Here is a 27,488-nt window from a genome sequence, read left to right on the forward strand (position 1 = left end):
TCACAGGAAGCAATTCGGAACAGGAACCAGGACTTGTTACTCTCCAGCCTCCACAGGAGCTACTTGTTTGGGATGCAGATAAAGGACGCCCCCTGCTGTCCAAAATTAAGTACTGAACTCAAATTAGCTTGAGCCAGTTCTATCTCCTTAGCAGACAGTTGTACATCAGAGAGTTTGGTTCTCTCTCATCTCTTTCATAGCAACCATTCAAGTACTGGTAAGGCAGCAATCATGCAGGCAAATACGCAGCTACGACACGCTCAGCCAGAGCTCTCAGGCAGCCAAGGACATTAGAACCTGATTTATGGTTATGGGGGATGTTGGTTGGGACACGAGGAATTATCCCTTTCTCCTTATAAGACCTTTAACTTCCAGCTGGGCCAGTGTCTACAGCGGAGATGAAGGGGCCCCAGAACATGGTTTCATCTGAACTACATTACTCACATGCGCCCACAAGCCAATGTGCTGCGCTACAGTCTCATTCCGATGCTCTAAAGAGCTCTTCATTCCCACTGCTGCAGCTTCCTTCAGGTACTCCCAATAGCCCAGGCATGAGCATGAATGTAGGCAATTAAGTGAAAGTTCCACTTCTGCAGAGGGCCAGGACCAGGCCTATGCACCGCTTATGTGCGATCCTGACGGCTTAAGTGAGGCTTTGTTCTGACCCACAGCACAGGAGTGAATGTCAAGAGGGCAACATTAACAAGCTCATGTTGACTACCTGCACGCAGTAACTGGCAATGGAGGACAGCAAAACACATGCTGGAAACCCCCTCCTGTAGCAAGAGGTGAGGGCTACGCAGAGGACTGGGAGGAAAGAAGTCCTGAATGCCAATCGCAGCAGGGACAATGACTCCTTTTGTGGTCTTGGACCAAGTCATTTTACCTCTCTGCTCCCCAGTTTTACCACCTGACAAAAATAAGGGGGATAAATACTTCCTTGCCTGCCAAGAAGTGGGGAGGGTTAGCAGCAAAGGGCTTTGCAGAGGAAAAGCACCATCAGTGTTGCAGGGATTGCTAACAGTAGTGCACTGGGGTTTAACCTCCACCATTCAGTTCATCTGAAAGAGGGTCTCTCTTTGCACAGACATGACGCATCTCAGAGCCAAACAAAAACAAAACTCACAGGCTAATTTCCTATTTCCCTTGTGGCAGTAAACCCTGTGCATTCTAGATCTGCAGTAACTGCTAAATCACGCCCCCCGCGTCCAGCAAACAACTGTCTGTGGATTAATAAGGAAACTCAACTCAGAGCTCTGGAAGCATATGCTTAGGAACCACAATGAAAGGAACAAAAGCATGAAGAGACATCCTGTGCTGTGAATTGCTGGCATGATGCAAAAGTGAGGAGACTAATTTACTAGTCTGATCCTCTTCCATCCGACTCCACGTCACTGAGGGTCGCCTGAGCGAATGGGAAATATACAGCATAGACACTGTCACAAGAGGAGGACGAGGCCAACTAGGCCAACTGACTGGAAATCAGATGAATATTTCACATTTCTATAGTATCTTTCATCCCCAAATCCTTCACAAACTATACACAGCTCCCCTGAAATGCAGCCACCTCTGAGGTGGACCACAGTAGCCAGTCCAACAGCAAGGTGAGGCCAAGGACACCAGGCCAGAATTCTGTTCTCACAGGTGTCAGGGATGTTTGGTGACCACACAGGGCAGACAGAGCCTTGCTTTTCAAAGTTTCCTCCAAAAGATCTACAGACTAAACTGCTTGGAAGCCAGTTTATCTGCCAGGAACAAATGAGGGGCAGAGCCTACCCTGCTGGGATGTGAACCTGAGATTCCAGGGAGTCCAAGGTATTGCACACCTGATGTTTATTCCACTAAGCCCCCTCCACACACATATAACTATGATACTTGTCTTGTAGATTTCAACTCCTTTGAAGCAGGTACTATGGAACTAGTGAGTGTTCATACAGTGCTACTGTCTCCACACCCAGACATACCCCCCCTCAGTTATAGCCATGCATTCCCCAGAAACATACACATCAGCTGATTTTTCAGGAGGTTCTTCCTCTTTAGCAGGAGGCTCTACCGGTTTCTGTTCTTCTTCCTGCAATTCAATTAGTTGAGAAAGTGGGTCAGGTTAATACTCCAGTCAGCTGAATGGAAGGAAGAGGCATTGGAGGGGGACACTGTCAACATTTACAGATTTTGATTGTTTAAAAACATCTACCCGGAGCTCTAGGTGCTTGGAAACAAGTTTTTTCCACATTACATATAGAATTCAAATGGTGACAATGTCCCCAATCAGTGCACCCTTCTCCCCCTGCATCTCTGCACATCAGATCTCACTTTCCCTTTCCACCCAGTCCCTGGGAAAAAAGAGACAGGCTTTGCAATGTCTACTGAAGGTCAACCATCTCAGACTCTGGCAAAGCAAGGAGAAAATTAACCTCTCATTTTAAACCAGAGGGCTGTCAGCGGCAACATCTCATCAGCTGCCCTAGTAACACCTGAGGAAAGTCTCTCTCTAAAGGTTAAGAGGCCAAAGAGTGAACCTATCTACCCATTTTAATGTACTTCAAGACTCCTCCTGATCCTTTAAAATAAACAAATAAATAAATAAATAAAGGCTAAAATTGCTGGGCTACCATCCCACATGGACATTCTGCAGTCTCACTGCTGGCCTCTCCTCAGAGAGCAGCACAAACTCTACTTCCCCAGAAGTCTGTGTAGCCTGGCCAATAAGCACCTCGCTGTGGGATAACTGTCTGTTGCAAAAGCCTTGTTCATATTTATTAGAGGGGGCTGTAGCCTAGTCATCAGAGCCCAGGGCCAGACTGCTGACCTTCAGTAGACACTGCAAAGCCTGTCTCTAGTTTTGGTTCTGAAACAGTCTTCCTTAGTGATCAAGGCAAGTCACTTTACCTCTACCTCACCTTCCTCATCTGTAAAAACAGTGATAACACTGCAGACAACCCTACTGTATGGAGGGTGCGGTGAGGATAGATCCATTAAGAAACAGCTGAAAGCTTTGCATAAAAGACAATACTTAGTGCTTACCCCATAATGTAGTCGCTACAGCCATCTCTATTTATCACAGTGTTAATTTAAATGCCTGGATTTTATATTCTGGGCATTTATTTTGCAAATTATATGGCTGTCAAGCAATTAAAAAAATTAATCGTGATTAATTACGCTGTTAAACAATAACAATACTATTTATATAAATATTTTTGGATGTTTTCCACATTTTCAAATATATTGATTTCAGTTACAACACAGAATACAAAGTGTACAGTGCTCACTTTATATTTATTTTGTATTATAAATATTTGCACTGTAAAAATAAAAGAAATAGTATTTTTCAATTCACTTAATACAAGTATTGTAGTGCAATCTCTATCATGAAAGTTGAACTTACAAATGTAGAATTATGTACAAAAAAAACTGCATTCAAAAATAAAACAATGGAAAACTTTAGAGACTACAAGTCCATTCAGTCCTACTTCTTGTTCAGCCAATCGCTCAGACAAAGAAGTCTGTTTACATTTGCAGGAGATAATGCTGCCCACTTCTTGTTTACGTCACCTGAAAGTGAGAACAGGCATTCGCATGGCAAGCGTTGCCAGATGCACTAAATATTCATATGCCTCTTCATGCTTCAACCACCATTCCAGAGGACATGGGTCCATGCTGATGATGGGTTCAGCTCAGTAACGATCCAAAAGAGTGCCGACCAATGCATATTCATTTTCATCACAAGAGTCAGATGCCACCAGCAGAAGGTTGATTTTATTTTTTTGGTAGTTCAGGTTCTGTCGTTTCCACATCGCAGTGCTGCTCTTTTAAGACTTCTGAAAGCATGCTCCACACCCCATCCCAACCAGATTTTGGAAGGCACTTCAGATTCTTAAATCTTGGGTCAAGTGCTGTAATTATCTTTAGAAATCTCACATTGGTACCTTCTTTGCGTTTTGTCAAATCTGCAGTGAAAGTGCTCTTAAAATGAACAACATGTGCTGGGTCATCATCCAAGACTACAACAACATGAAATATATGGCAGAATGCCGGTAAAAAACAGAGTACGAGACATACAATTCTTTCCCAAGGAATTCAATCACAAATTTAATTAACGCATTATTTAACAAGCGTAATCAGCATGGAAATGTTTTAGCATATCTGGCACGTATATACTGTACCTTGCAATGCCGGCTACAAAAGTGCCATCCAAATGTCTGTTCTCACTTTCGGGTGACATTGTAAATTAGAAGCGGGCAGCACTATCTCCCGTAAATGTAAACAAACTTGTTTCTCTTAGTGATTGGCTGAACAAGAAGTAGGACTGAGCGGATTTGTAAGCTCTAAAGTTTTACATTGTTTTGTTTTTGAGTGCAGCTATGTAACAAAAAAATGTACATTTGTAAGTTGCGTTTTAACAGTAAAGAGATTGCAATATGGTATTTGTATGAGGTGAACTGAAAAATACTATATATTTTATCATTTTTACAGTACAAATATTTGTAATAATAATATAAAGTGAGTACTGTACACTTTGTATTCTCTGTTGCAACTGAAATCAACATATTTGAAAAATGTAGAAAAACATCAAACAATAGAATACTAATTGAAATTTATTACACAGTGCGATTAAAACTGCAATTAATTGTGATTAATTTTTTTTAATCACAATTAATTTTTTTGAGTGAACGATATAAGGGGCTAAGATTTACCCCGGCTTCTCCATACAGTAGTATTTTGGGACATGATTCTGCAACACTGAAGACCACTCGCATAAGTAAAGCGTCGTACGTGTTTGCAGGATTAGAGCTTTTCTTCCAACTGAATTTATAGCATTAAGAGTAACAAAAATTCTAGAGACACTGAAAACAAAGTGCAACAACAAACAACTAAATGTATTTAAAAACACAGACATGGGGCCAAGTCTAGAAATTACATACAAAGATGCAACTCTTGACTTCAGCAGAGATATACCTGGATATGTCAGGTCCGAATTTAACCTGGATGTCATTGGCAAATTTTTTTTTGGCTCTATTTTTCCTCTGGGCTTATGGGTAAACTCAAGGACTTTATTATTTATACTGGGTATTTTCATGAAGTCTTAGCAGGTTTTGTAAGTGTTAGGATAACGTACATCTATTTGTGGGTTATATTTGTTTTGACAAGGCTAATACTTAATTTAAAAAATCCATATTTTCTGAGGACATAGGACACATGCTTGGGATGAGAACATTCTCAAGTTTACAACATCCTACCCTCTCACAGCGAGATAGCTGGCAAAGAGAGCATACACAACATGTATGATCCAAACACAACACATTTGTCAGTAGAAGCAGCAGAGAGTCTTGTGGCACCTTATAGACTAACAGACATTTTGGAGCATGAGCTTTCATGGGTGAATACGCACTTTGTCGGATGCATGTCAAACACATTTGGGGGTAGATAAAAATACCTAAAGAGACTAGTTTTCCTAACACTAGCTGGTCTCCCCAGGGTTGAGCTCTTTGCTCTCTCTCGGAGTGCAAGTCCTTAGTTTTGAGGCTCACTTCTTCAGGCAAACTGGCTATGCCCGTGTCCGCTCATTTTTACAGCACTATGTAAAAGCACAAAAAACAGGTGCTTTTCTTTTTTCCAGTTGATAAGATCTGCTCTTCAGTGAGTGAGGCCTAAAACTAATTCAGTTTACTTCATACTTAAGGTTAGTATTAAAAGAGTCCAATTCTGTAATGTCAGCCACATACCAAGATTATGCAGTCCACAAGAAACCCCGTTAATAACAATGTCAAATACGCTACAAAGCGACAGAGTCCTGTGGCACCTTATAGACTAACAGAAGTACTGGAGCATAAGCTTTCGTGGGTGAATACCCACTTCATCAGACGCATGAGGTGGAAATTTCCAGAGGCAGGTATAAATATGCAGGCAAGAATCAGTCCAAAGATAACAAGGTTAGTTCAATCAGGGAGGATGAGGCCCTCTTCTAGCAGTTGAGGTGTGAACACCAAGGGAGGAGAAACTGCTTTTGTAGTTGGCAAGCCATTCACAGTCTTGGTTTAATCCTGAACTGATGGTGTCAAATTTGCAAATGAACTGAAGTTCAGCGTTTCTCTTTGGTGTCTGGTTCTGAAGGTTTTTTTGCTGCAGGATGGCTACCTTTAACTCTGCTATTGCGTGTCCAAGGAGGCTGAAGTGTTCTCCTACGGGGTTTTGTATATTGCCATTCCTAATATCTGATTTGTGTCCATTTATCCTTTTACGTAGAGACTGTCCAGTTTGGCCAATGTACATGGCAGAGGGGCACTGCTGGCACATGATGGCATATATTACATTGGCGAACGTGCAAGTGAATGAACCGGTGATGTTGTGGCTGATCTGGTTAGGTCCTGTGATGGTGTCACTGGTGTAAATATGTGGGCAGAGTTGGCATCGAGGTTCGTTGCATGGATTGGTTCCTGAGTTAGAGTTACTGTGGTGCAGTGTGCAGTTACTGGTGAGAATATGCTTCAGGTTGGCAGGTTGTCTGTGGGCAAGGACTGGCCTGCCTCCCAAGGCTTGTGAAAGTGAGAGATCGTTGTCCAGGATGGGTTGTAGATCACTGACGATGCATTGGAGAGGTTTTAGCTGAGGACTGTAGGTGATGGCCAGTGGAGTTCTGTTGGTTTCTTTCTTGGGATTGTCGCAGCAGGAGGCTTCTGGGTACACGTCTGGCTCTGTTGATTTGTTTCCTTATTTCTTCGTGCGGGTATCGTAGTTTTGAGACTGCTTGGCGAAGATCCTGTAGGTGTTGGTCTCTGTCTAAGGGGTTGGAGCAAATGTGGTTGTACCTCAGCACTTGGCTGTAGACGATGGATCATGTGGTGTGTCCAGGATGGAAACTGGAGGCATGAAGGTAGGCATAGCGGTCAGTGGGCTTTTGCTATAGGGTGGTGTTAACATGACCATCACTTATTTGTACCGTGGTGTTTAGGACCTCCCGTGTACATTGGTCCAGGCTGAGGTTGATGGTGGGGTGGAAGCTGTTGAAATCATGGTGGAATTCTTCCAGCATCTCCTTCCCATGGGTCCAGATGATGAAGATGTCATCAATGTAGTGTAGGTAAAGAAGGGGTGTGAGTGGACAAGAGATGAGGAAGCGCTGTTCCAGGTCAGCCATAAAAATGTTGGCATATTGTGGGGCCATCCAGGTACCCATAGCGGTGCCACTGGTCTGGAGGTATACATTGTCACCAAATTTGAAATAATTGTGTGTGAGGATAAAGTTACAGAGCTCAGCAACCAGTTGTGCTGTGGCATCATCAGGGATACTGTTCCTGACAGATTGTATTCCATCTGTGTGGGATGTTTTGTACAGAGCCTCCACATTCCTGGTGGCTAGGATGGTGTTTTCTGGAAGATCACCAATGCATTGTAGTTTTCTCAGGAAATCAGTGGTGTCAGGGAGATAGCTGGGAGTGCTGGTGGCATAGAGTCTGAGTAGAGTCTCCACATATCCAGACAGTCCTTCAGTGAGAGTGCCAATTCCAGAGATGATGGGGCGTCCAGGGTTTCCAGGTTTGTGGATCTTGGGTAGTAGATAGAGCCCCGACCAGGGTTATTCTAAGGGCATGTTGATTTGTTCCTGTGTTAGTGTAGGGAGTGTCCTGAGTAGATGGTGCAGTTTCTTAGTATATTTCTCAATGGGATCTGAGGAAAGCGGCCTGTAGAATTTGGTATTGGAGTGTTGTTTTGGTAATCAGACCTGTTCATGATGACAACCGGACCTCCTTTATCAGCCTCTTTGATTATAATGTCAGGGTTGTTTCTGAGGCTGTGGATGGCATTGCATTCTGCACGACTTAGGTTATGAGGCAAGTGATGTTGTTTTTCCAGAATTTCTGCCTGTGCATGTCGGCGGAAGCATTCTATGTATAGGTCCAGACTGTCATTTCTACCCTCAGGAGGAGTCCATGTGGAGTTCTTCTTCTTGTGCTGTTGGTGGTGGGGTACCATTGGGCTGTTCAGTGTTATCTTGAAAGTATTCTTTGAGTCGGAGATGGCGAAAGTAGGCTTCCAGATCACCACAGAACTGTATCATGTTCATGGGGGCGGCGAGGCAAAAAGAATCCCCGAGATAGGGCAGACTCTTCTGCCGGGTTGTGTCTATTTGGATAAATGGATGCTATTGCTGGGTGAGTTAGGGGTACCACTGCTGTGGCCCCATGTGAAAGGTAGGATCTTAGACAGCTCACAATCCTTTTTCCTTCGTAGAGAGGTGAAGTGTGTAATGTAGATCTCCTGTCTTATTTTAGTAAAGTCTGTTTGTGTGGAAGGTTGGTTATTTATGAGAGTCTCCAGGTTGGAGAGCTCTTTTTTGATGTTTTCCTGTTTGCTGTATAGGATGCTGATCAGGTGGTTCCTCAGTTTCTTTGATAGTGAATGGCATAATCTCTCACTGTGCTCTGTGCAGTATGTAGATAGCAATGGATTTTTCACCTTCAGTCCATTTGGTATGATGTCCATCCGTTTGCATTTGGAAAGGAAGATAATCTGTCTGTACTTGTGCAAGTTTCTTCATGAGGTTGACGGATTTCCACTCTATACGGGCAAATACAGTGCCTTGCATGGTGTCAAGTATCAGAGGGGTAGCCGTGTTAGTCTGGATCTGTACAGAGGGCCTCATCCTCCCTGATTGAACTAACCTCGTTATCTCTAGACTGATTCTTGCCTGCATATTTATACCTGCCGCTGGAAATTTCCACCACATGCGTCTGACGAAGTGGGTATTCACCCACAAAAGCTTATGCTCCAATACTTCTGTTAGTCTATAAGGTGCCACAGGACTCTCTCACTTTTTACAGATCCAGAATAACAGAGCTACCCCTCTGATAAATACACTACAGTTCATTCACAGGGGAGTTCCCCACAATTGCGACAGTGATTGACATGATATATAGAGTAATTAATCTGTACATTGCTACTGGGCTGGAAACTGGCCAAAGATCAGATGACGTCAGGCAAACTGGTACACAGCTACACCTAAAAATAGACTGACAGTATGATAATCTGCTCACAGTAATAGGAATTACCTCTGTTTCTTCTCCCAAAACATCTTCTTCATTTGCTTCTTCTTCAGCTAAAAGAATTTAAAAAAAAATCCACAGATTAGTGAGAAATTAACTCCTAGAAACCTGATGTTCTCCACAGTAATAAGTAAGTTAATGTTGTAAAGATTCTATTCAGGTTCTTACATCAGGCCCATCACCACAATATGTAAGCATATACTCTAGGAATTGTTTTGGAGAAGCTCTGTGGCCTGTGTTATACAAAATGTATACACAGACACTTCATAAATTTGGGGTTTTTTAGGGGTGGGAATTGGGATCAAAGAAGAAAAGAATACACCTTGAATTACTCTATATTACAGTCACTCTCCATACATAGACTTGGATGGGAGCGCCACATGAGGAACACCTGATGAATTGGGCCTATCACCAAGAAAAATCTGAGGACTGTCTCATTGGGGGATTCTCAGAGGCTACAGCCACAGGACAGCTCTTATTGCAAGAGTCTCACAGCAAGCCCGTGAAATGGAGACTGTTCACAACAGCTAAAATCTATAAAAAGGGACCAATTAGGGAGAGTTCAAAATTCCTGTAAAAACAAAGAGGCCATAGCTGGGCCCTGAGTCGACCTTCCTAGAGGGACCCTCAAACTGCAAAGCTTGCTCCAGCCTAACATATTACCCACCATGTTCATCAAGGTAGGCCTGGAGTCTGTTTATGAGATCCTGTTTGTTTCCTTTCACCTCCAGGCCACGGGCGAGACATTCTTGTTTCAGTTCAGCAAGCTGCGTACCAGAAGAGACTTCTCATTAGCATACTTAATTCATTCAAGTTTTCAAAGAACAGGAGGAACACCACCAAAGCAAAAGGATCAAAACAAGCAAATAATGAGCAGACCAGATACACCAAGGGCATTGGCACTGACAAAAGAAAAGGCAATAAGCCTAGTGGTTAGAGCTGGGGGGGACCAGGAGTCAATGAGCGGGTTCTTTCCAGCTTTTTCATTGGCTCCCTTTGTGTAGACTTGATATTTACTTTACCCCTGACATCTAGGATTCCACAGAAAATGTACTAGAAGGGAACAGTGCTGCACTAGAAGGGAGTCGGATAATCTACTAGAATTTCTTCATCACAACTTCTGTAATCCTCTCAGTGCCTCCATTTCTCCCATCTGTCAAATGCCTCAAGCCCTCTGAGGTAGATAGGCGCTTCACAATCCTTGGACAAAAAGAGCTTGAGTAGGTCAAAAGATGTATTAACAATAGAGGGTCTGAATCTGTGCTGTGCTCCCCATGAGAGATGCTTTACATCCTGCAGATTCTGAGTTGCTCTGGGGACTGGGAACAGAAATGTAGCTGCAGACATTACACCCCACACTGAACAAAAACAGCAGAAAAATTACATTGTTCTATATAGTAACATCTCGCTAGTGATACTCCTTAAGTATAATTAAACCTGCTGACTCACCCCCAAAATACTCAAGATATGAAGAACTTCCAATCGCTATTTGCTATCATTAGTGTTATTGTAATAGTCAATTGAAAATTCTGAAGATAAGAGCATAGAGATGATGCCTAGTGCCCAGGGACTAGGACTCACAACTGCTGGGATTTGAGAGGAGTGTGTTCTAGTGGTTAGAGCTGGGGCAGAGGGTCAGGATTCCTTGAAACTACCCTCAGCTGTGCCAATGATTTATTGATGCCTTGGACAAATCGGTTCATCTCCCTGTGATCAGTTTCCCCCCAAACCTAATAAATAAAAATATGTGCCTCTCTGTTTAAGTGTTTCAAAGACATTAAGATGAAAGGTCCTTCTGTATGACACCATAGTCATGTTATTGAAACCACAGAAGTTAGAGACAAAAGAGCCATTAGATTATCCAGTCCATCTGCCTGGGCCCAATTCAAGATTATCCCCCAATGAACTCTTCCTAGTATTCTGCCCAGGCTAATTTTAAGAGTCCTAAATACAGGCTTCAACCGCAGTCCTCACAAGATTATATTACAGTCAAACATCTTGCTATCCAAGTTTTTTCCCCTGCAGAATTTTGACATGCCTGTTTATTAGCATCATACAGGTTTGGTGATATTTATTTCTTACTAAGACAAAGACTAGAGAACATGCTGAGAAAACCCATGTTGATTATTCTGGGTAGGTTAATATATGTACCTGGTGTGCAATGATTGATTTTTGGCTACCCTGTAATCAGATCCTATCTTTATTCTTTTCCTTCAGTAAAAGTAATGCACATTTAAGCGTTTTTAGAGCATTGCCCGCACTAGGGTGTGAAAGCAACAGCGAGCACGCACTAACACGTGGAGGAACTCACCACAACAAACTAGAAGATACACCACTTTTTAAGCCCACACACACTCTGGAAATCCCATATTTTGGGGATGAGGCAGCCAGTGGCCGCAGCGGGAGGGGTTGCTCAGCAGTATTTGAAGCGGCTGCCCTGCCCACACGTTTGGAAGATCACGACTCGCCCAGGGTTTTGTGACTTTCTCCTGATTTGCTTCCCACGTGACACTCTCACGAACACCTTATTTCACACGCCCCCGGGGGGGGGGGCTTCACGGCGCGTTCCCAGGGGCAGGGAAGCGCTTGGCGCAAGGCCCATTTCATGGCTAATAACACAGGCCTCGCCCGCTCCCCCCACAGCTCCGCGGGATCCCGAGCAGCCCCGGGGACGGAGGAACGCCCCGGAGCTGGGGCACCCGCTGTGGCGGCCCAGCCGCCCGGGACGCCCCAAGGAGCGGGGGGGGGGGTCAGCGCACGCGCCGCGGGCGGGAGCTGAGCGCTCGGAGGCGGCGAGGCTCGGGCGGCCCGGGGGGTCTCGGTCTCTCCCGCAGGCGGGGGTGAGGCTGCCCCGCGGCGAGGGAGGCCGGGGGCCAGGCCCCACCCGCTAGGAGAGTGAGGGTCCCGGGGAGGCGGGGCCCCTCGGCGCGCCTCCCCCCGTTACCTTCAGCTTGTGGAGCTCCACGGTCTCCGCCGCCATCTTGTCGCCTCCTCAGGTCGCTGCCGCCTGGCCCCGCCCACCCCGAGCGCCCGCCGCCCAATCACCCGCGCTCTTCCTGAGCGGGCGCCCAACCCCCTCCCCTCAATATCGCGCCTTCCTACTGGCCCAGCGGCACCCTCCCTACGGCTTCCTATTGGTAGCCACAGAGGGAGGGGCGGGGCAGAGGTGAGCGACGACGATGCTGGCCAATAGGTGCGCAGAAGACGGAGATGGGCGGCAGCAGGAGCACTTCCTGGAGACGAGCCGGGGGAGCTGTGTGGAGGTTCCGCCCCAGCCGCCAGGTGGGTGAGGGCGCGGGGTGGGGGGTCCGTTGTAGGGGCCCGCGGGCTCTGATGGGGGAAGGATCGTGGGGAGGAGCAGCGTTCGGGGGCGGGGGGCAGGGAGCGATGTAGGAGGAGGGGCACCGGTAGGGGCGGGGCGGCCCGTGAGGGGGGGGGCACGGTAGGGGGGCGGGGGCGGCCGTGAGGGGGGGGGGCGGTGGGGGCACCGGTAGGGGCAGGGCGGTCTGCAGGGGCACCAGTGGGGCGGGGCGGCCTGCGGGGTGGGGGCACCGGTAGGGGCGGGGCGGCCGTGGGGGCAGCCTGTGGGGCAGGGGGCACCGGTGGGGGCGGGGGCGGCCCGTGGGGGGCGGGGGGCCCGTGGTGCCTCTAGAGAGCAGCAAGGGTGAGAGCAGGGTCTAGCGGTTCTGGCACAAGGCCAGTCCTGGGCCCCATTTCTAACCAGGAGGCGGTGCCCAAATCCCTATAGAGGTACTGGTGGCTACAGCTCTGGCTCAGGAGACCTGGGTTCTGTTCCCAGCTCTGCCATTGGCCTGCTCAGTGACCTTGAGCGAGTCATTTCCTGGCTCTGTGCCTCAGTTTCCGCCTGGGTAGTATGGAGAGCATGATATCGCCCTCCGTTGTAAAGAGCTTTGAGATCCGCCGGTGGAAAGTGAGGTTTAAAGAGCTCGGCGGTGGTATGATTCCACTGGAAGGGGTGGCGGGGCCATACAAGGGCTGAGAGGTGGAGAGAGACATGTGGGATGCAGGATGAGCTGTAGGTATTGGGGTGCGGTGGGGCTGTGTGGCCGTAAAGATGGGGGAAACTAAAACCTGAATTACAAGCAAAAGCAGCACGTAGGGTCCCTGTGATTTCAGCTTTGCTGGCAGGATTTCCAGAATCACTAACAGGTGCCATCCAGTGGATGAGGATGGGGGGTAAAGGGGCGAGAGGGAACGGGGCTGGGAGTCAGGATGCCTGGGTTCTATTCCCCAGCTCTGGGCAAGGAGTGGGGTCTGGGGGCTAGAGGAGGCAGCTATGCCTGGGTCCCACTTCTCATTGCTGCTACCTCAGTTTGTGGCTGTGGGCCGGTCATTTCCCCTCTCTGTGACTTGATGTTCTGCCCGTAAGATGGGGATCCAGAGACCTTACCAACCCGCCGGGGGGCTGCGATGATTCATGCATTAATGTTTATAAAGCATCTGGGGACTCTTGGCTGCAAGATGTTGCAGAAGGACAAAGTATTAGAAAGAAACCTGGAACAGGCATGTGCCAAAAGCCGTGATCGCAAGGAAGGATGGCATCAGGCACGCGGCGGAATCAGAAAACCTCATCGTCTCAGATGAGTAACGTTGGACTCTTCTCCTACACCCTGTCTCTCATTCAGGATGAATGTTGGGGTGGCCCACAGCGAGGTGAATCCCAACACACGGGTGTTGAACAGCCGTGGCATCTGGCTGGCCTACGTGATCTCGGTGGGAGTTCTCCATATCATTCTCCTCAGCATTCCGTTCTTCAGCATTCCCGTGGTCTGGACCCTCACTAATGTTATACACAACCTGGTGAGTCGAATCTCAGCCTCCCGGCACGTTTTCCTGTACTGCTAGAAAGAGCAGGGTTAGACTTGGCTCTTTGGGCCTGGAGGAGCTGGGATGAGCCCAGTCCCTCCTGCTGGGGCAGCACTCGGAGAGATTTAGCTATAAAGGGTGCTGTATTTGGGAAAGCTTAAGGACATATAGGAAGTACTTTCCTAGCCCCTGATGATGATCAGCTGTGGCCTGACGCATGACATTTCATTATCCTTTTCCTAGTTTAGGAGCAAGAACTCCTGAGTTCTGTTTCCAGCTGACACTCTTTTAGGCAAGTCACTTTACCTAGGGAGAACTTACCTGCCCAGCCAGCCCTTTTCTAAACACAGACCTGGTGTTTGACTCTGGCCTCCCGTAACAATGAGTTCCACAGCGCAACTCCCCTCTAGCTGTGTGGCCTGTCTGATCCGTGCCCCCCTATTGTGTTAATGATACAAGAGCATAAGGACCCAGGCCCTCTCCTTACATCCTCCCTTCTCACCATGGAAATTGCAGGTGATGTACTGGTTTCTTCACACTGTGAAAGGAACCCCCTTTGAGACGCCGGACCAGGGCAAGGATCGCCTGCTCACGCACTGGGAACAGATAGATTATGGGACGCAGTGCACCTCCTCCCGCAAGTTCCTCAGCATCTCACCAGTAGTTCTGTGAGTGTCAGTTCCTGCTGCGGCAGGTCAGCTGTAGCGCTGCCAGTGGTGTTTCATTTCCAGGACCTACCTGCTCTGCAGGGGCCAGTGGTAGCAGGGCTTCAAACCTGCCCAGAGCTGCAGCTCCCAGGCATTCAGTGGGGCTCACTGCAGTTCCCCTGCATAGCCCCTGGAGACTAGAAGCACATTATGCCAGGCTCTAGCTTTAGCTGCGCAGGCGTGAATGGCTCAGGGAGAAGATGGGTTTGCTGGAGTCTGCGTGAAGCCACACTGAGGCACTAGCCTATGTTGGGCCTTCTACACAGGGAAAGCCACTTTGGCTATAGCATACGTCGCTTTTCAATGGAACTGGCCAGAGCCCTGCATGCCTGGGCGAGGTGGCTGCCCTCCGACGATTGCAACTGGAGGGCACAAGCTCTCGGGCCTGAAACAAACCAGTGGGCAGCAGACTAGTCCTTGAAGGCTTGTGCCCTGAGCAGCATGGGCTCTGGTGCCTGAACTCTGCCTGTGCCAGGGAAATGGTTCTGCATGAGGCGTGAGGTTCATTGGCTGGGATGTTTGCGTGACCACCTTTGCTGTCAATCCAGCCTCAGAAATAGCTTTTGTGTGCCATCACCCCAGCCAGGGACTGGATGGCCACAGAACTAACCCTGCCTCTGTCTCTCTTCCAGTTACCTCCTCACCAGCTTTTATACCAAATACGACCCTGCACATTTTATAATCAACACAACGTCCCTCCTCAGCGTCCTCCTCCCCAAGCTGCCCCAGTTCCATGGCGTGCGCATCTTTGGCATCAACAAATACTAAGATTCAGCGCTGCCCAGCCGGGTGCGAGGGAAGAGAGGGCGCATCCCAGCAACCTCCTGCTCTGGCGAAGGAGTAACGAACCCAGCGTGAGGGTGTGGTCCTGATTGTGAACTAGGGCGGCCATGCAAGCAAGGGACCAGCCAGTGCCTGAGCCACGTGGAGGGATTATTTTGCCAGGGGATTAAGTTACTCTCCGTAATAATCATCGGTATTTGGGCTTTATCTTTTGTTTGGGTGGAGAGAGCTGTGAGGAGGGAGGGGGTCTAAGTGTCGCATGAGCGACCCTGTCAGGTGTCTACCCCTCATGTAACTGCGACATGCCCAGCGGGAGGGAAATAGCCAGTCTGTGCATCCTCCCCCTCCTTGTGTTTTATAAACTTCTACTGTAATAAAGATGTTTTAGAGACAAGAGTGGTGGTCTTGCAAGGGGGCCCTAGGCTTAGAGGAATCAGCCAGGGGTGATGGTAAAGAACAGAAGATAGTCGCTCAGGGGAGAGGATGTGGAGTGGATCCCACAACCGGCTCCTCGTTCCTTCCCCACCTCGCAGGAGAGAGAGAGGCTTCTTCAAATCATATTTTAATTTAACAAAAGTGATAAGAAAGAGATACACAATCACCGTAAAAACCTCCATGCTCAGCCCTTGAGACACAGGAGCTGAACCGTGACTGCACCCGGCATCAAACACTCGCATGGCAGTACAGGTCAGGAAGAGGGATTGATTGTCCAAGACTGACTTTTCTGCAAAACATATTTAAGCATCTTAAGGCAGCTCTGCTCCGCAGCAGCCCAAGCAGATGCGCATCCAGCCAATCGGCTTCCCCAAAGCTCCACTAGCGCAGAGAAGCTGCAGAGGCACATCGACAGGAGCTCAGAGGCAGGGCAGAGAGGGAACATGCCTGTCACTCGGTTTCTGGCTCCTCCGTTGTGAACGGAGTTAGGCAGCCCTGGCAGCAGAGCCGCAGAAGCCACACAAGCTCAGGGGAGAAAAGAACAGAACAAGCTGGCAGGTGAGACCAGGGAGGTGTCCTTGGGTGTGGCTGTTCTCCTGTGCTCTGTGCATGCTCAGCTCAAAGCTGCAGCAGTGAGCCTGTGGCTTTCGGGGAGGGAGGCCCCAGCGAAAGAGAGGCTCTGGCATCTGCCAAAGGCAACAAGCTTTGCTGTATGCGCTCATGATGAAAAGACAAGCTAAGGAGTCTGGCAGCCCAGCCGTAGACAAACTCCCCCTTAAACATGAAGGGATAAGGAGCAGCAAGGTGGCTGGGGCAGCTGCCCAAGAGGAGCCAACAAGAAGCCCACGAGGACATTACAGTTCTGCAGCTGCCCCCTGTGACAGCAGCTAGAACGTTACTGGAGGAGTTGTGCCCTCCTGGTATGGTTCCAAGGCCCCTTAATGCACATTTTGGGGTCCCAGAGGCACTACCAGCCAAGTTGTCCTTTGCAGCGGAGAACTAGAGAGCAAATCCCCAGCAGCCCATGTGTGAGAGCTCACGGTGGATCTCCCTTGGGAAGAGCTTCCAGGTGAGGAGAGCTGAAAAGCAACGGACAGCTCAGCTTGGAAAAGAGATGGGGGAGGGGGGAATATGAGAGGTCTATAAAGTCATGACTGGTGTGAAGAAAGTGACTAGAGAAGAGTTATTTACCCCTTCTCATAACCAACCAACCAGGCATCACCCAATGAAATTAATAGGCAGCAGGTTTAAAACCCAGCAATGGATCCCACAACGCACAGTCAACCTGTGGAACTCCTTCCCAGGGGATGTGGTGAAGGCCAAGACTATAACTGGGTTCAAAAAAAGAATTAGTTAAGTTCACAGGGGAGAGGTCCATCAATGGCTGTTAGCCAAGATAGGCAGAGACACAGCCCCACGCTCCGGGTGTCCTTAAACCTCTGACTGCCAGCTGCTGGAATGGGAAGACAGGCTGGATCTCTCAGTGATTGCCCTGTTCTGTTCACTCCCTCAGAAACACTTGACACCTGCCACTAGCTGAAGCCAGGACACTGGGCTAGCGGGACTATTGGTCTGACCCAGTATGGCCGTTCGTACGCTTAGCACCCTTCCTGGCCCTTCTAAATGAGCAGTTGGCTGCACAGCTTTACATTGTCCACTCATCCATTATGCACCTGTGACTGGCCCTGTGTTAAAACACTGCTTCCTCCTCCCACCAACTTCAAACCTAGAGCTAACGTCTGCCTACTTAGCTCAAGGTAAACTGAGCCCAGCAGCAAGGGGATAGGGTGCCAGATGTGGGCCACCTCTCTGCAGCCTGGGTAAAGCTCTGGTAGAAACAGTCCAAGCTGCCCCCCCCACCTCAGAGGGAGCACAGCTTGCACCTTCTCAGGGCTCCGGTCAGACCCTGCAGTCCTGCATACAATCATGCTGCCCTCTCTGAGGACCCCCCATTTGCACCCCCTGGAGCTGGAATTTTTAGGGACATGGATGTACATCTGCAAGGAACCAGCTAAAGACCCTATACTCATTTCACATAAGGCCGCCGCCGCCACCCCCCCAATGCCTCATTTCATCTCCAGGGAAACAGGCTTCCCCACCCGCTCCACTAAGAGCGCTGCCAGCTGCCCTGGCTCCAGCAGCAGGTGTGGAGAACACACTGCAAGAGTTAGACAAGGACTTAGTCTTGGCTCTCAGGGCCAAGGGCAGGCTGCCCCCTAGGAGCCTTCTCCAGGCAGCTGTGAGCTGAGCAAGCTGCCCTCCAGCACCAGGCTTCTGGGGCCATGAGCTGCGGGGACAAGAAGCTGCTCTGCTGCAGAAGCTTTAGGAGACTCAGTTCTAAGGGATGTTGCTCACGCGCTGTGTCTGACGGGTTACAGCTCCCCCCAGCTCTCGGAGGGCTGCGAGACGCAGACTTCAATGGACAGGGAATGAAGGGGAGCCACACATGAGAAGCAAGGGGCAGGTGGATGGAAGGGACATGGCTGCCTCCCCATGGATCCCACCTGTGGCCTTCACAGAAAGGAAACATCCCCTGATTTTTAATTAACCCTGAAGAGATTCCATGGCTCTGTCCAGCTTCCCCCACCCCACCCCACCCCACCCCAGCAGAGAGACCGTCCTTCCACACACATGGGACTGGTGTCTCCAGGGATCCTGCAGGGCACCCCCCGCTGGAGTTCTTTGGTATCACTGGGTCTGGTTCTTTACGCTAGAAGTTAACGGCGGCTGCCGGAAATTCCCCGAACGCCTGGTTACTTTTAAATATCTAAAGAAAAAAAATAGATTCTTCTTCTTGTAAAGAGCCCTTTTAGTGTCCGACCTCACGCCTGGGACGCGCCCAGCTGCTGGAACGTACACAGGAGCTTCGTTTCCTGTCAGTGCTTGTGGCCTCCTGCCAGGCCGAGTTCAAAGCAGCCCCCACGGGCCACGCCGCTCCTCAGCGCTGGAAGGGACGGCGAACTTTCTTCCGCCTTTTCTGCTTCGAGTCCCCTTTTGGGGCTGCACTCTCTGTCTTCGGGGCGGGAGCAGAAGCAGAAGGAGCTGCTGCCTGGGGGGGTTGGGGTGGCCTGAAGAAGCCCCCGTTGGGCATCTGCCCTGGGGTCCCCTGAAATATGCGGTTGAAGAAGTCCTGCAGGTCTGCAGCCGAGGCAGGGCTGCCTTCAGAGGCAGTTCTGGAGAAAAAAACAAGAGACGGCCCTTACACACGTAGTTGGGTGTCAAGGGGCAGATCAGTGGGGTCTAGTGATTAAAGCAGGGAGTCAGGACTCCTAGGTTGTAGGGCCAGCCCTGGCAGGTTTGCAAGGCCTAGTGGGTTAGAGCAGGGGGGTGGCACTCAGGACTCCTGGGTTCTGTCCCCACTTCAGGGAGGCAGTGGGGGTCTAAGTGGTTGGCAGGGGCTCCTGGGTTCTAGTCCCAGCTCAGTCATGGCCTCTCAAGTCAGGCCACTCCCTGTCTCCTCGCCAGGGAGAGCAGCCACACAGCAAGGGAGATGTGAGGCTAAGGGCCAGATCCTGCCAGGGGCTCAGTGACCTGCCCTCCTGTTAACTTCAGCAGCATTGGATGGTACTTGGCAGAGGTCTCTCGTGACCCTTCCAGCCAGTGGGGGAGGCAGCTGGAACTCCAGGCAGCTAGAAACAGGACAGGTTGACAGAGCGACAGATGTTGGTTTAAGGCACGTCTGTGAGGACGGGGGGGGGGGGGGGTTTCCTCCAACAGCCACAGAAAGGGGGAGATTTATCTGTACAGAATAACCTGTCCTCAGTCCACATGGCTTAAAGCTGCACTGCAGTGCTCTGCCACAAGGGGGCACTGCTCCAGGGCCCAGCAACAGCATGATTAGGAAAGGGGGGAGCTTTGCTGACCCCATCTAGGAGACTCCCAGGGACACTAGTAACTCCGCTCCCTTCGGCCTGGATGGGAGGAGGGGGGTGCCAGGGGGAACTCATGGCTGGCCCCAGCTCCCCCACAAGGGCTCAAGATCGGCAATTTGACCCATCCCCACCCACTCAGACCAAGGCGAGAGCACGAAGGAACCAGAACAGCATCCAGTACCAACCTCTGGCGTCCACCCGAGCCAGAGCTCCGTGATCCAAATGATATGTGATACGGGACGCGATGGGTGTCAGGAGAGATCCCAACCCGCTGGCAGCCAGCCCACTCTGCAGACAGACAGGACACACCATCAGCCAGCGGGAAGCTGCCTTAGCTCAGCGCAGGAAGCAACCGCCGCCATCTCCCCTCCAAGCCTCCGGAGCACAGGAGCCATGACACGCTCAGGGGAAGCGGGAGGCAGCCGCACACTCCCTCCCTCCCCCCGCCCCCCCTAAGGGCTGGTGTCCTCCTCTCCAGCTGGGCTCAGCGTGCTCGACCCTGACCCAGCAGGAGCACAGGTTAATCAGCCTGGGGTAACTGCCCTTCAGCGGGCTGGCAAACAACTGGGCAGTTTCACGGTGTGGTCAGGCAGCCCCACGGACGCCCCCGTACCTGTGATGTCATAGACTTTCCCATCCATCAGGGCAAAGTAGGTGATTTTCAATCCCAGCAGGCTCGATTCGGCCCAGAAGTCTCCCTCCTTGGCAGGGTGCAGCTTGCCACACTCCGCGCAGTAGCGAGCGCTGAGCGGATCTCGGTCCATCTCGAACCTCCTAGAGCAGCGGAGATTTTCAAACGCCATTCGAGCAGGGCCAGCTTCACCAGCCTCCCTCCCACAGCACCCCAAATTCCCAGAATGCTCTGGGACAACCCGCACCACAGAACACTTATGCTGAAGGAAGAGGCACAGTGGCCTTAAGCGCAGCTAACTGGGAAAGCCAGGACATGAGTCCACCAGCTGCAGGACTGTCTGGTTGCTCCATTCCAGCCACCACACAGGGCCAGGCCCACTCCTGAGCCCCAGGCCCCACGGAGGGGTAACACTCCGCGCCCCAGGGGGAGGCAGGGCCCCAGGGCTGCAGCACCTACCGGTGCTTCCCCTGGCACTTGCTGCACATCATGGTGTTCATGGCCTCCTTCAGGTCTTCCCGCAGCTTGGTGAGGAACTCGGTCATGGACCTGGTCAGCTCGCTCTCCGCCATCCGCTTGCTGCAATCACAACGGCATGGAAGCGAGTCACACCCCAGGCAGGGAGCCTCTGCACCCAGCAGTCAGCCCCTGCCCATCGCTGCTGGGCTCGGGCCCCGGCCCCGTCGGCACAGGGCCGGCTTTGCACGAGGCGCTTGCTACAGCCAGCGTGGGGCACACATCCTTACCTCTTCCCCAGGCCCTTGCTGGCTGAGATGGGGGCGGCAGAAGCCCGGCACTAGAACAGCACTTGGGAGGCCACCGTGCCGGGCAGCTGGGCTTGGAGAGCCTCCGCTCTGTCCCATCAACCCGGGTCTGACGCCGCACCGCTCGCAGCACCAGCCTGTGCAGCATGGTAAGCCCTCCTCCCCTCCCCACCCATTGGCTCCTGTCACCTGTGGCGGCTCCTCACTAACCCAGGCAGTAAGCACTCTAGGACAGGGACGGTCTATAGGACACATTTGTCCAGCTCCTAGCACAACAGCGCCCACACCCTGACCTGGGCCCAACCGTAACACTGATCACAGGTGAGAAGAGAAGAACAGCCTGAGGGATTTCACTTATAATTGGAAATTCCCACGGGCCAGTTCTCTGACGGGGGACTGGAGCCTGTCTAAGAGCGACTTTTAAAGGGTCTTTAAGTACAGGAGGTTTCTCGGTTAAAGCCCTCGTGCTCTGCCTTTGCTCTCATGACCAACAGCTCATGAAAAGCCTCACTCAGAAATCCCTGGCTGTGTCCTCCCAGCAGAGCGCAGGAGGGTCACCCACGCTCAGGCCTGAAAGCAACGTCTCGCAGTGGCGAGGACTGGGCCCACTCAAGACACCCGTCTGAAGGCGCCAGCCTTGCTCCCCCAGTCAGCAGGGGAGGTAGAAGTCCCATGGCAGAGCACCGACTTTGGTGAGCAGCTCAGATCAGCAAGTCACAGTGGGACTGATTAGCACAGCCCAAGATCCCAGACCACCTTCCTCGCCGTCGCCCGTCCCTACGGAGGAGGCCCTGTTCTCTAATCCGCCACCAGCGACCGCAGGCGCCCCTCCATCCCTCGCCTGTCCTGCCTTAGGGGGCGGGAAGGGCCCCCCCCCCCACTCACATCTCGTACTCTTTCCTCTTCTCCGGGTTGCTCACGATGTCCCAGGCGGCTCGCAGCACCTTGAAGGCTTCCTCCGCCCGCGGATGCTCGTTCTTGTCCGGATGAACCTGCGAAGCAAGACACAGAAACCTGAGAACACCGAGAGGCTCCTTCGGCACTGCCCTCATCTGGTGCGAGGGATCTGGCCGGGATGGAGCCCCCTCTAGGGGCAGGGCAGGACAGCACAGCCAGGTGGGTCTGGCAGGAGAAAGGAGGGGGTGCTACCTGGCCTCAGATGAGGCCAACTGGTCCACTCTGGTGTGGGTGGGGCCAGGCTCCTGAGCTGGCAAGCCGCAGCCCCCACCTGCCGCTCCTGGGTCCCGACCCCTGACTGGCAGCTCCTCGCCCTCCTTCTCGGCAGCGCAAGCAGAGCAGCAAAGGCAGGAGGGCTCCCCATCCCGGCCAGCACAAAAAGGGGGTGCCCAGCTGATGGGCTGGGGCAGAAGGGCTGGCCAGCACCAAGGGCAGCCTCAAAGCCATCACACGCTCCCAGCGCGGCCCCCGCCGCGACTCCACGGTGCTCGCATGGCGACTCCACCTGACAAAGCTGCGTCAGGACGTGCCGCCACCACCCTGAGGTGTCAGGGCTCGGAGAGTGCCCCAAGGCACTGCTGCCCTGGCCTGCTCCTCCAGGATCCACCTGCCCCTGACAGGTCCCCACAGAGCTCAGCTTCTTCTGCCAGTCCCTCCTCACCCCAGCCAGCACAGTCAGAGCACAGCTGATGGCGCTGAACTAGGGGCACAGTGGAGGAGACAGAACTGCAAGAGGAGGCGGATGCACCTTGGGGCCGGGAAGCACGCGAAGGCTGCCCCAGGCCGTGACTCTTTAGAGGAACCCAGGAAAACAGGAAGCACATGGGGCAAAACGTCAAGCAGAATTTTCACTTTATAAAGGACGTGGAAAGCGCAGCGTCCCCGGCTGAGATACCAGGCAGCTCCGGGGATCAGAGTCAGTCAGCTGCTCAGCCCTGCAGCCCGTGCCAGTCTCAGCACCAGCTTAACTCAGGAGCTGCTGCCGGTGCCGCCAGCGATTAACCCAGATCCCCACGCCACTGGTGAGGCCTTGCGGTGGACCCACCAAAGCAAGGGATTCACAGGAAGGAATGTGGGTCTCACCCCAGCTCTGAAACAGACACGTTACATGGCCTTTGGACAAGTCACCCTAACTGTGCGTCTCAGTTACCCATCTGTAATATGGGGGTGGGGGTTAAGCATATTGAGCCTCAGTGGGGAGAGGCTAGAGAAGAGTGGCTCACTCTCCCCCCATAAGAGGATAATGCAGCTCGAATGGAGTTCCTGCCTCATGCCCCCCAGGTGCTCGGCTGCCATGGGGCTGGCTGCGAAGTCCATCCCCCGCCACACTCACCAGCACGGCCAGCTGACGATAGGCCTTCTTCAGCTCTGTGTCTGAAGCAGTCACCTCCAGCCCCAGCACCTGGAAGGGGTTCAGCTCTTCCTCAGACACGTCGGCCAGGGCCAGCAGCCGTGCCACCTCCTGGCTGGGCTGGTAGCACCCCCCTGTGCCAGGATCAGGGCCAGCCACAGCCTCTCCCAGCCCATTGGTCCTTAGTCCTTTGGATGCCCCAAGCAGCCCTCTCCACTTTTGCAGCAAGTGGGACACGTACTTGCAAGTCCTGGTTTCTGTGAAGAGAGCCCATGTTCTGCGGAGGAAGGGGGAGTCCAGGAGCGAGAGGAGCCGGGCCACGCTGCTGGTTCTGCCCAGCTTAGCTGCCCCAGCAAGGAGCAGGGACTTGGAGACTCGCCAGCACAGCCGCAGGCTGCCCAGGAGCAGCATGAGCACCAGGAAGAGCAGGGCACCCAGCATCTTGAGCAGCCGCCACAGCCGGTTCCCCCAGGAACCCAGCCACCGGGCCGCCTTCCCCGAGCTGCTCTTGGCCCGCTGGCTCCACATCCTCATGCTGCCTTGGGCGGAGCCCAGGTCCCAGGCATCGAGCTGGCAGCAGGAGTACAGGAGCCTCCCACCAGCTTCCACGTACTCGCCACACTCATGGGTGATGACCAGCACCAGCTTGATGAGCTTCTTGAAACAGGAGACACAGACCCAGGCCAGCTCTTCCAGCTGCTTGGGGACCTCCGCTTTTAGGTGGCGCTGCCGGTCCGCAAGGCTCCTCTTCCTGGCCTGCTTGTGCTTCCCGCCAGCCGGCGCAGATCTACCCTCCCGCTTGGCATTCTCCTTCCCCTCCTCCTTGTCCTTCGTGCCAGAGCGGTGCCTCTGGCGTCTCCCATTCTTCCGGCCGCTGAGCGCCCTGCTGGAGTCGGAAGGGTCCTCGCTGGCCTTGGACACGCCGTCATCTTCCTCCTGGCCCTGCAGCAATGGTGCTGAATCAGGACCAAAGGCTTCATCCTCGGCTCCAGGGGACTCTGAAGCCCAGCGCTGGCAGGTGATGCTACACGAGCAGTTCCCCTTTTCCAAATAAGTCCTGGAGGGATCCAAACTCTCGCCCTGACAACTACAGGAACATTTGTAACTGGACAGACCGGAGCCAGGGGCACTGTACTCAGTAAAGTGCAAGCCATCCTCTTCAAGCAGCCCCATCGGTACTCGGTCGCAGCTTCCATTCCAACCAACACCCTCCCCTGCGGCGCAGGCAGTCCCCTGCCCGCTGCCTTCTGGAAAGCTCTGATGGGGAGAATGGCCGGCCTCCTCCACCTTCCCATACCTCTCAGCTGATGGTTCGGCTAGCAATGTCTCACGTACGCTAGGAGTCCCAGCAGCAGCTGGTCCACGAGCCTCCATCGGTTCCAAGCCGTTGGTGGCTCCGTGGAGCTGTTTCGGCCAGCTCCGGCTTGGAGACGTACGCTCTGGGCCTTCAGGACCGCAGCATTCTTGGAAGAACTGGCTGCCGTTAGGCCCAGTGCTTCCCGGATCCCCAAAACTTGAGAACAAGGGTCTGTTATCCACACCAGGGCTGGCACCTGGTGCACCCCTGCCCTCCGAGAACTCGCCACTCCAGCAGCAGGAACTATCCAGTTTGGTTTCACACATCCCTCCTCCTCCAGACGTTTGCTTCTCCACTGCCTTGCCCCCGGAGCCGTCCTGGACCAGCAAGGGTTAAGTTACAGCTGTCATTTTGTAGCCTTTATCCTGCAAATTAAAAAAAATAAAAAATAAAAATCAAAGGCTTCAAAACCAGGCTCAAGGCCAAGATACACAACGTGAGGGGTCGAAGGGCAGCCCTGGCCATGAATCACGAGTGGTCTCCAAGGCTCGTTCTCAAACCCCCAGTCCACACGACTGGACCTACCTTCTGACACACACTGAGAGCGGAGCGGACTGGGGCCCCTGGAAGGGGAGACAGAGCTTTCCCCACCTCAGCTCCTTCGTAGACAGCAGCGACCCCCAATAGCTGCTTGCAGAGGAGCCACTGAGATCGGCAGACGGTCGTAGCCCAGATCCCAGGTATTCAGCTCTCCCCCCACAAGTGCCAGCGAACTCCCCTCTCACCCCACAGCGGTCGTGAGAAGCTGACGCTCGTGCTAGCCAAGGCTGTACAGAACTTCCTTGCACGCAGCCTTCACCAGCGCCTGAAGAGAAATCCACTGGCCACTGCTTCAGTCACTGGCTCCAGGAATCAGGAGTGACCCTCTGTAAGGGGTCACTGCGGAGCACAGCAGTGCAAGTGCCCCTGGGGAGAACAGAGCGGAAAGTGCAGGCATCTGAGTCTGGATTACAAACAACCCACCCGAAATGGCAGAGTCGCGGTGAGCCCACGCTCGCTACTCAACAAGCTTTAGCTTCCTAGCTTGGATTTACCCCGGCAATGGCCCTGAAGTCCTTGCCCCAAGCTTGGCTATGGAATCACACGCCTCGTGTCTGCTGTGCAATGGGGGGGGCAGCTCTGCACCCGCCTCCTAGTTCCAGGCGCCGCTCACCCCGGTATCGGGGCTCTGGCCCCTTCACAGACTCAGGGGCCCGTTTTGCCACATTCAGAAGCCCGAGTCCGGCCCCGGCGCTGCGAGGTTGGCTTCAAGGCCGCGCGCGTTACCCACAGCGCGGGGGGGGGGGGAGCGGTCAGAGCCCGGGCCGGGGCCCAGGCACCGCACGTGCCCCCCCCCCCCCAACGGGGGAACCAGCCAGGGGGCGGGAGGCGCTGCCGGGGTCAGACAGGCCCGGCCCGGCCCCGCCTCAGCACTGACGGGGGGGGGCATCGTCCCGCTACCTCCGGGACCCCCCGGCTCCCGCCACGTGCCCCTGGGCAGCGCCCGCCTCTGCCCCCCACCCCCCCGGGCGGGAGCTGGGGCAGCGACCCCCCCCCCGCTGGAACCGCCCTGAAACGGGGGCTCAGCCCGGGGGGGGGCGCCCCCCACATGGGGGGGGACTCACCTGATCCCGGTGCCCGGGGGGGGTCTCCGCCGCCTCCTCTTGCCCCCCCCCCGGTTCCCGTCTCGCTGCACTTCCGCCTTCCGCCCGCCGTGACCCCGGCGGCTTCTACTTCCGGGGGAGAGGGCGGGGCTGCCGAGCGTTCCGCCCTCCCAGCTCCTTAAAGGGCCAGCGCCCCAGAAACGCTCTGCGGGGCTGCGTCATGTGCTGAGCGCGTCAGGCCTCAGCCTGGGGCAGGGGCAGCGGGTTTGAATCGGGCCCCAGCCCCTCCCCAAGCCAGCCAGTTCCCTCCTCCAGGGCCAGATCGCCCCACGCCCCTGAGCCAGCCGGTCCCCCGCACCCCGACACGCCATCACCCTTGGCGCTACCCAGCCCCCTCCCCAGCAGCCTCCACAGAAAAAGAGTCAAAAGAGCCGGAGCCGGGATCTATTCCCGCTCTGCCCTGGCCGGCTGGGTAACGTTGGGCAGGTCACGACCCAGCTCAGTGCCTCGGTTTCCCCATCTGTAAAATGGGGATAATGACTTTGTAACACACCACAAGACCTCTTGATGAGAAGAGCTGTCAGTGTTACACTCTGTGGGGCAGAGGCGATTTCCTTGTTCTGGGTCTGTGCCGCACCTGGCACAAGGGGGCTACGACGCAGATAGGACATAAAACAGCTGTTGAGAAAAACCCTCCGCTGCCCAGGTGTTTCTGCTTGGAGAGTCCCAGATGAGAAGGATCAGCCCTTTGTCCAGCAGAGAGCAATGTGTCCCTCAAACCCCGCTCCAGCCTGCTGGCCGGGAGGCCGCACCCACTGCTGTTTCGTTTGGCTCAGGGAAGGGGGTGTCTGGCCACCTTGATGCAAAGCAGATCTGCACGGGGGGAGGGGGGAGGCATTCCGAGCCTAGGCGCTGGGACTAGGAGTGGTTGGGGGGCTGCCATGACCCCCGGCTTGAAGTGGTTTCTATCATCTGCAGGGTTTACAGTTTGGTTCAGTCGTTCTCAGCCCCCCACTATACACATTGTTCCAGCCTCCCTGACCCCGAGTGCGACTCCTGAGTGACTACTTGGTGGAGCCCGTAACTCGGGGAGGCAGAGACGGCGCTCGGGAGAGTCCCGGAGACGTCACAGCTGGATCACGGGCAAAACAACCTGATGCAGAGGAAGGAGCAGTTGTCC

At 53.0% G+C, this 27,488-nt stretch overlaps 3 protein-coding genes across 8 annotated transcripts in view; 1 reads left to right on the forward strand and 2 right to left on the reverse strand.

Moving 5' to 3' along the window:
• Positions 1-12,135, reverse strand: part of LOC120391112 (SAP domain containing ribonucleoprotein) — a 56,589-nt gene extending 44,454 nt beyond the window's left edge. For all 4 annotated transcript variants that reach the window (XM_039514459.1, XM_039514461.1, XM_039514462.1 and 1 more), the window contains exons 1-4: positions 11,986-12,135; positions 9,709-9,808; positions 9,048-9,094; positions 2,004-2,071 (exon numbers count right to left, since the gene is read on the reverse strand). In XM_039514459.1, coding sequence (XP_039370393.1) covers positions 2,004-2,071; positions 9,048-9,094; positions 9,709-9,808; positions 11,986-12,021 — 251 coding nt within the window. In that variant the 5' untranslated portion in view covers positions 12,022-12,135. The remainder of the gene's footprint in view (positions 1-2,003; positions 2,072-9,047; positions 9,095-9,708; positions 9,809-11,985) is intronic.
• Positions 12,136-12,169: 34 nt separating this feature from the next.
• ORMDL2 (ORMDL sphingolipid biosynthesis regulator 2) lies at positions 12,170-15,752 on the forward strand. The gene is made up of 4 exons (XM_039514463.1): positions 12,170-12,323; positions 13,688-13,862; positions 14,385-14,536; positions 15,208-15,752. Exons 2-4 carry the CDS (start codon positions 13,689-13,691, stop codon positions 15,341-15,343), a joined length of 462 nt encoding a protein of 153 aa, XP_039370397.1. The 5' UTR covers positions 12,170-12,323; position 13,688; the 3' UTR covers positions 15,344-15,752.
• A 2,186-nt stretch (positions 15,753-17,938) lies between these two features.
• DNAJC14 (DnaJ heat shock protein family (Hsp40) member C14) lies at positions 17,939-26,456 on the reverse strand. 3 transcript variants are annotated; one of them, XM_039514772.1, is made up of 8 exons: positions 26,330-26,451; positions 25,451-25,631; positions 23,351-25,090; positions 21,946-22,052; positions 20,756-20,875; positions 20,279-20,439; positions 19,851-19,953; positions 17,939-18,966 (listed from the first exon to the last, which is right to left on the reverse strand). In XM_039514772.1, exons 3-8 carry the CDS (start codon positions 24,989-24,991, stop codon positions 18,732-18,734), a joined length of 2,367 nt encoding a protein of 788 aa, XP_039370706.1. In that variant the 5' UTR covers positions 24,992-25,090; positions 25,451-25,631; positions 26,330-26,451; the 3' UTR covers positions 17,939-18,731. The 3 variants fall into 3 exon arrangements, with proteins under 3 accessions (XP_039370706.1, XP_039370705.1, XP_039370707.1); XM_039514771.1 differs by lacking the exon at positions 25,451-25,631 and having other exon boundaries at positions 26,330-26,456; XM_039514773.1 differs by lacking the exons at positions 25,451-25,631; positions 26,330-26,451 and adding an exon at positions 25,251-25,441.
• Between the last annotated feature and the right edge of the window lie 1,032 nt (positions 26,457-27,488).

This window comes from Mauremys reevesii, linkage group 25 (assembly GCF_016161935.1).
Source record: "Mauremys reevesii isolate NIE-2019 linkage group 25, ASM1616193v1, whole genome shotgun sequence".
Lineage (NCBI taxonomy): Eukaryota > Metazoa > Chordata > Testudines > Geoemydidae > Mauremys > Mauremys reevesii.

Bases quoted from the DNA above. Each gene is read 5' to 3' on its own strand.
- ORMDL2 (XM_039514463.1), top strand. From the start codon at position 13,689: ATGAATGTTGGGGTGGCCCACAGCGAGGTGAATCCCAACACACGGGTG. The intron at 13,863-14,384 runs GTGAGTCGAATC...TGGAAATTGCAG, and splicing joins CTAATGTTATACACAACCTG to GTGATGTACTGGTTTCTTCA. The intron at 14,537-15,207 runs GTGAGTGTCAGT...TCTCTCTTCCAG, and splicing joins AGCATCTCACCAGTAGTTCT to TTACCTCCTCACCAGCTTTT.
- DNAJC14 (XM_039514771.1), bottom strand. From the start codon at position 24,991: ATGTGTGAAACCAAACTGGATAGTTCCTGCTGCTGGAGTGGCGAGTTC. The intron at 19,954-20,278 runs GTACGGGGGCGT...GTCTGTCTGCAG, and splicing joins GAAAGTCTATGACATCACAG to AGTGGGCTGGCTGCCAGCGG. The intron at 18,967-19,850 runs GTTGGTACTGGA...TTTTTTCTCCAG, and splicing joins GGCTCGGGTGGACGCCAGAG to AACTGCCTCTGAAGGCAGCC.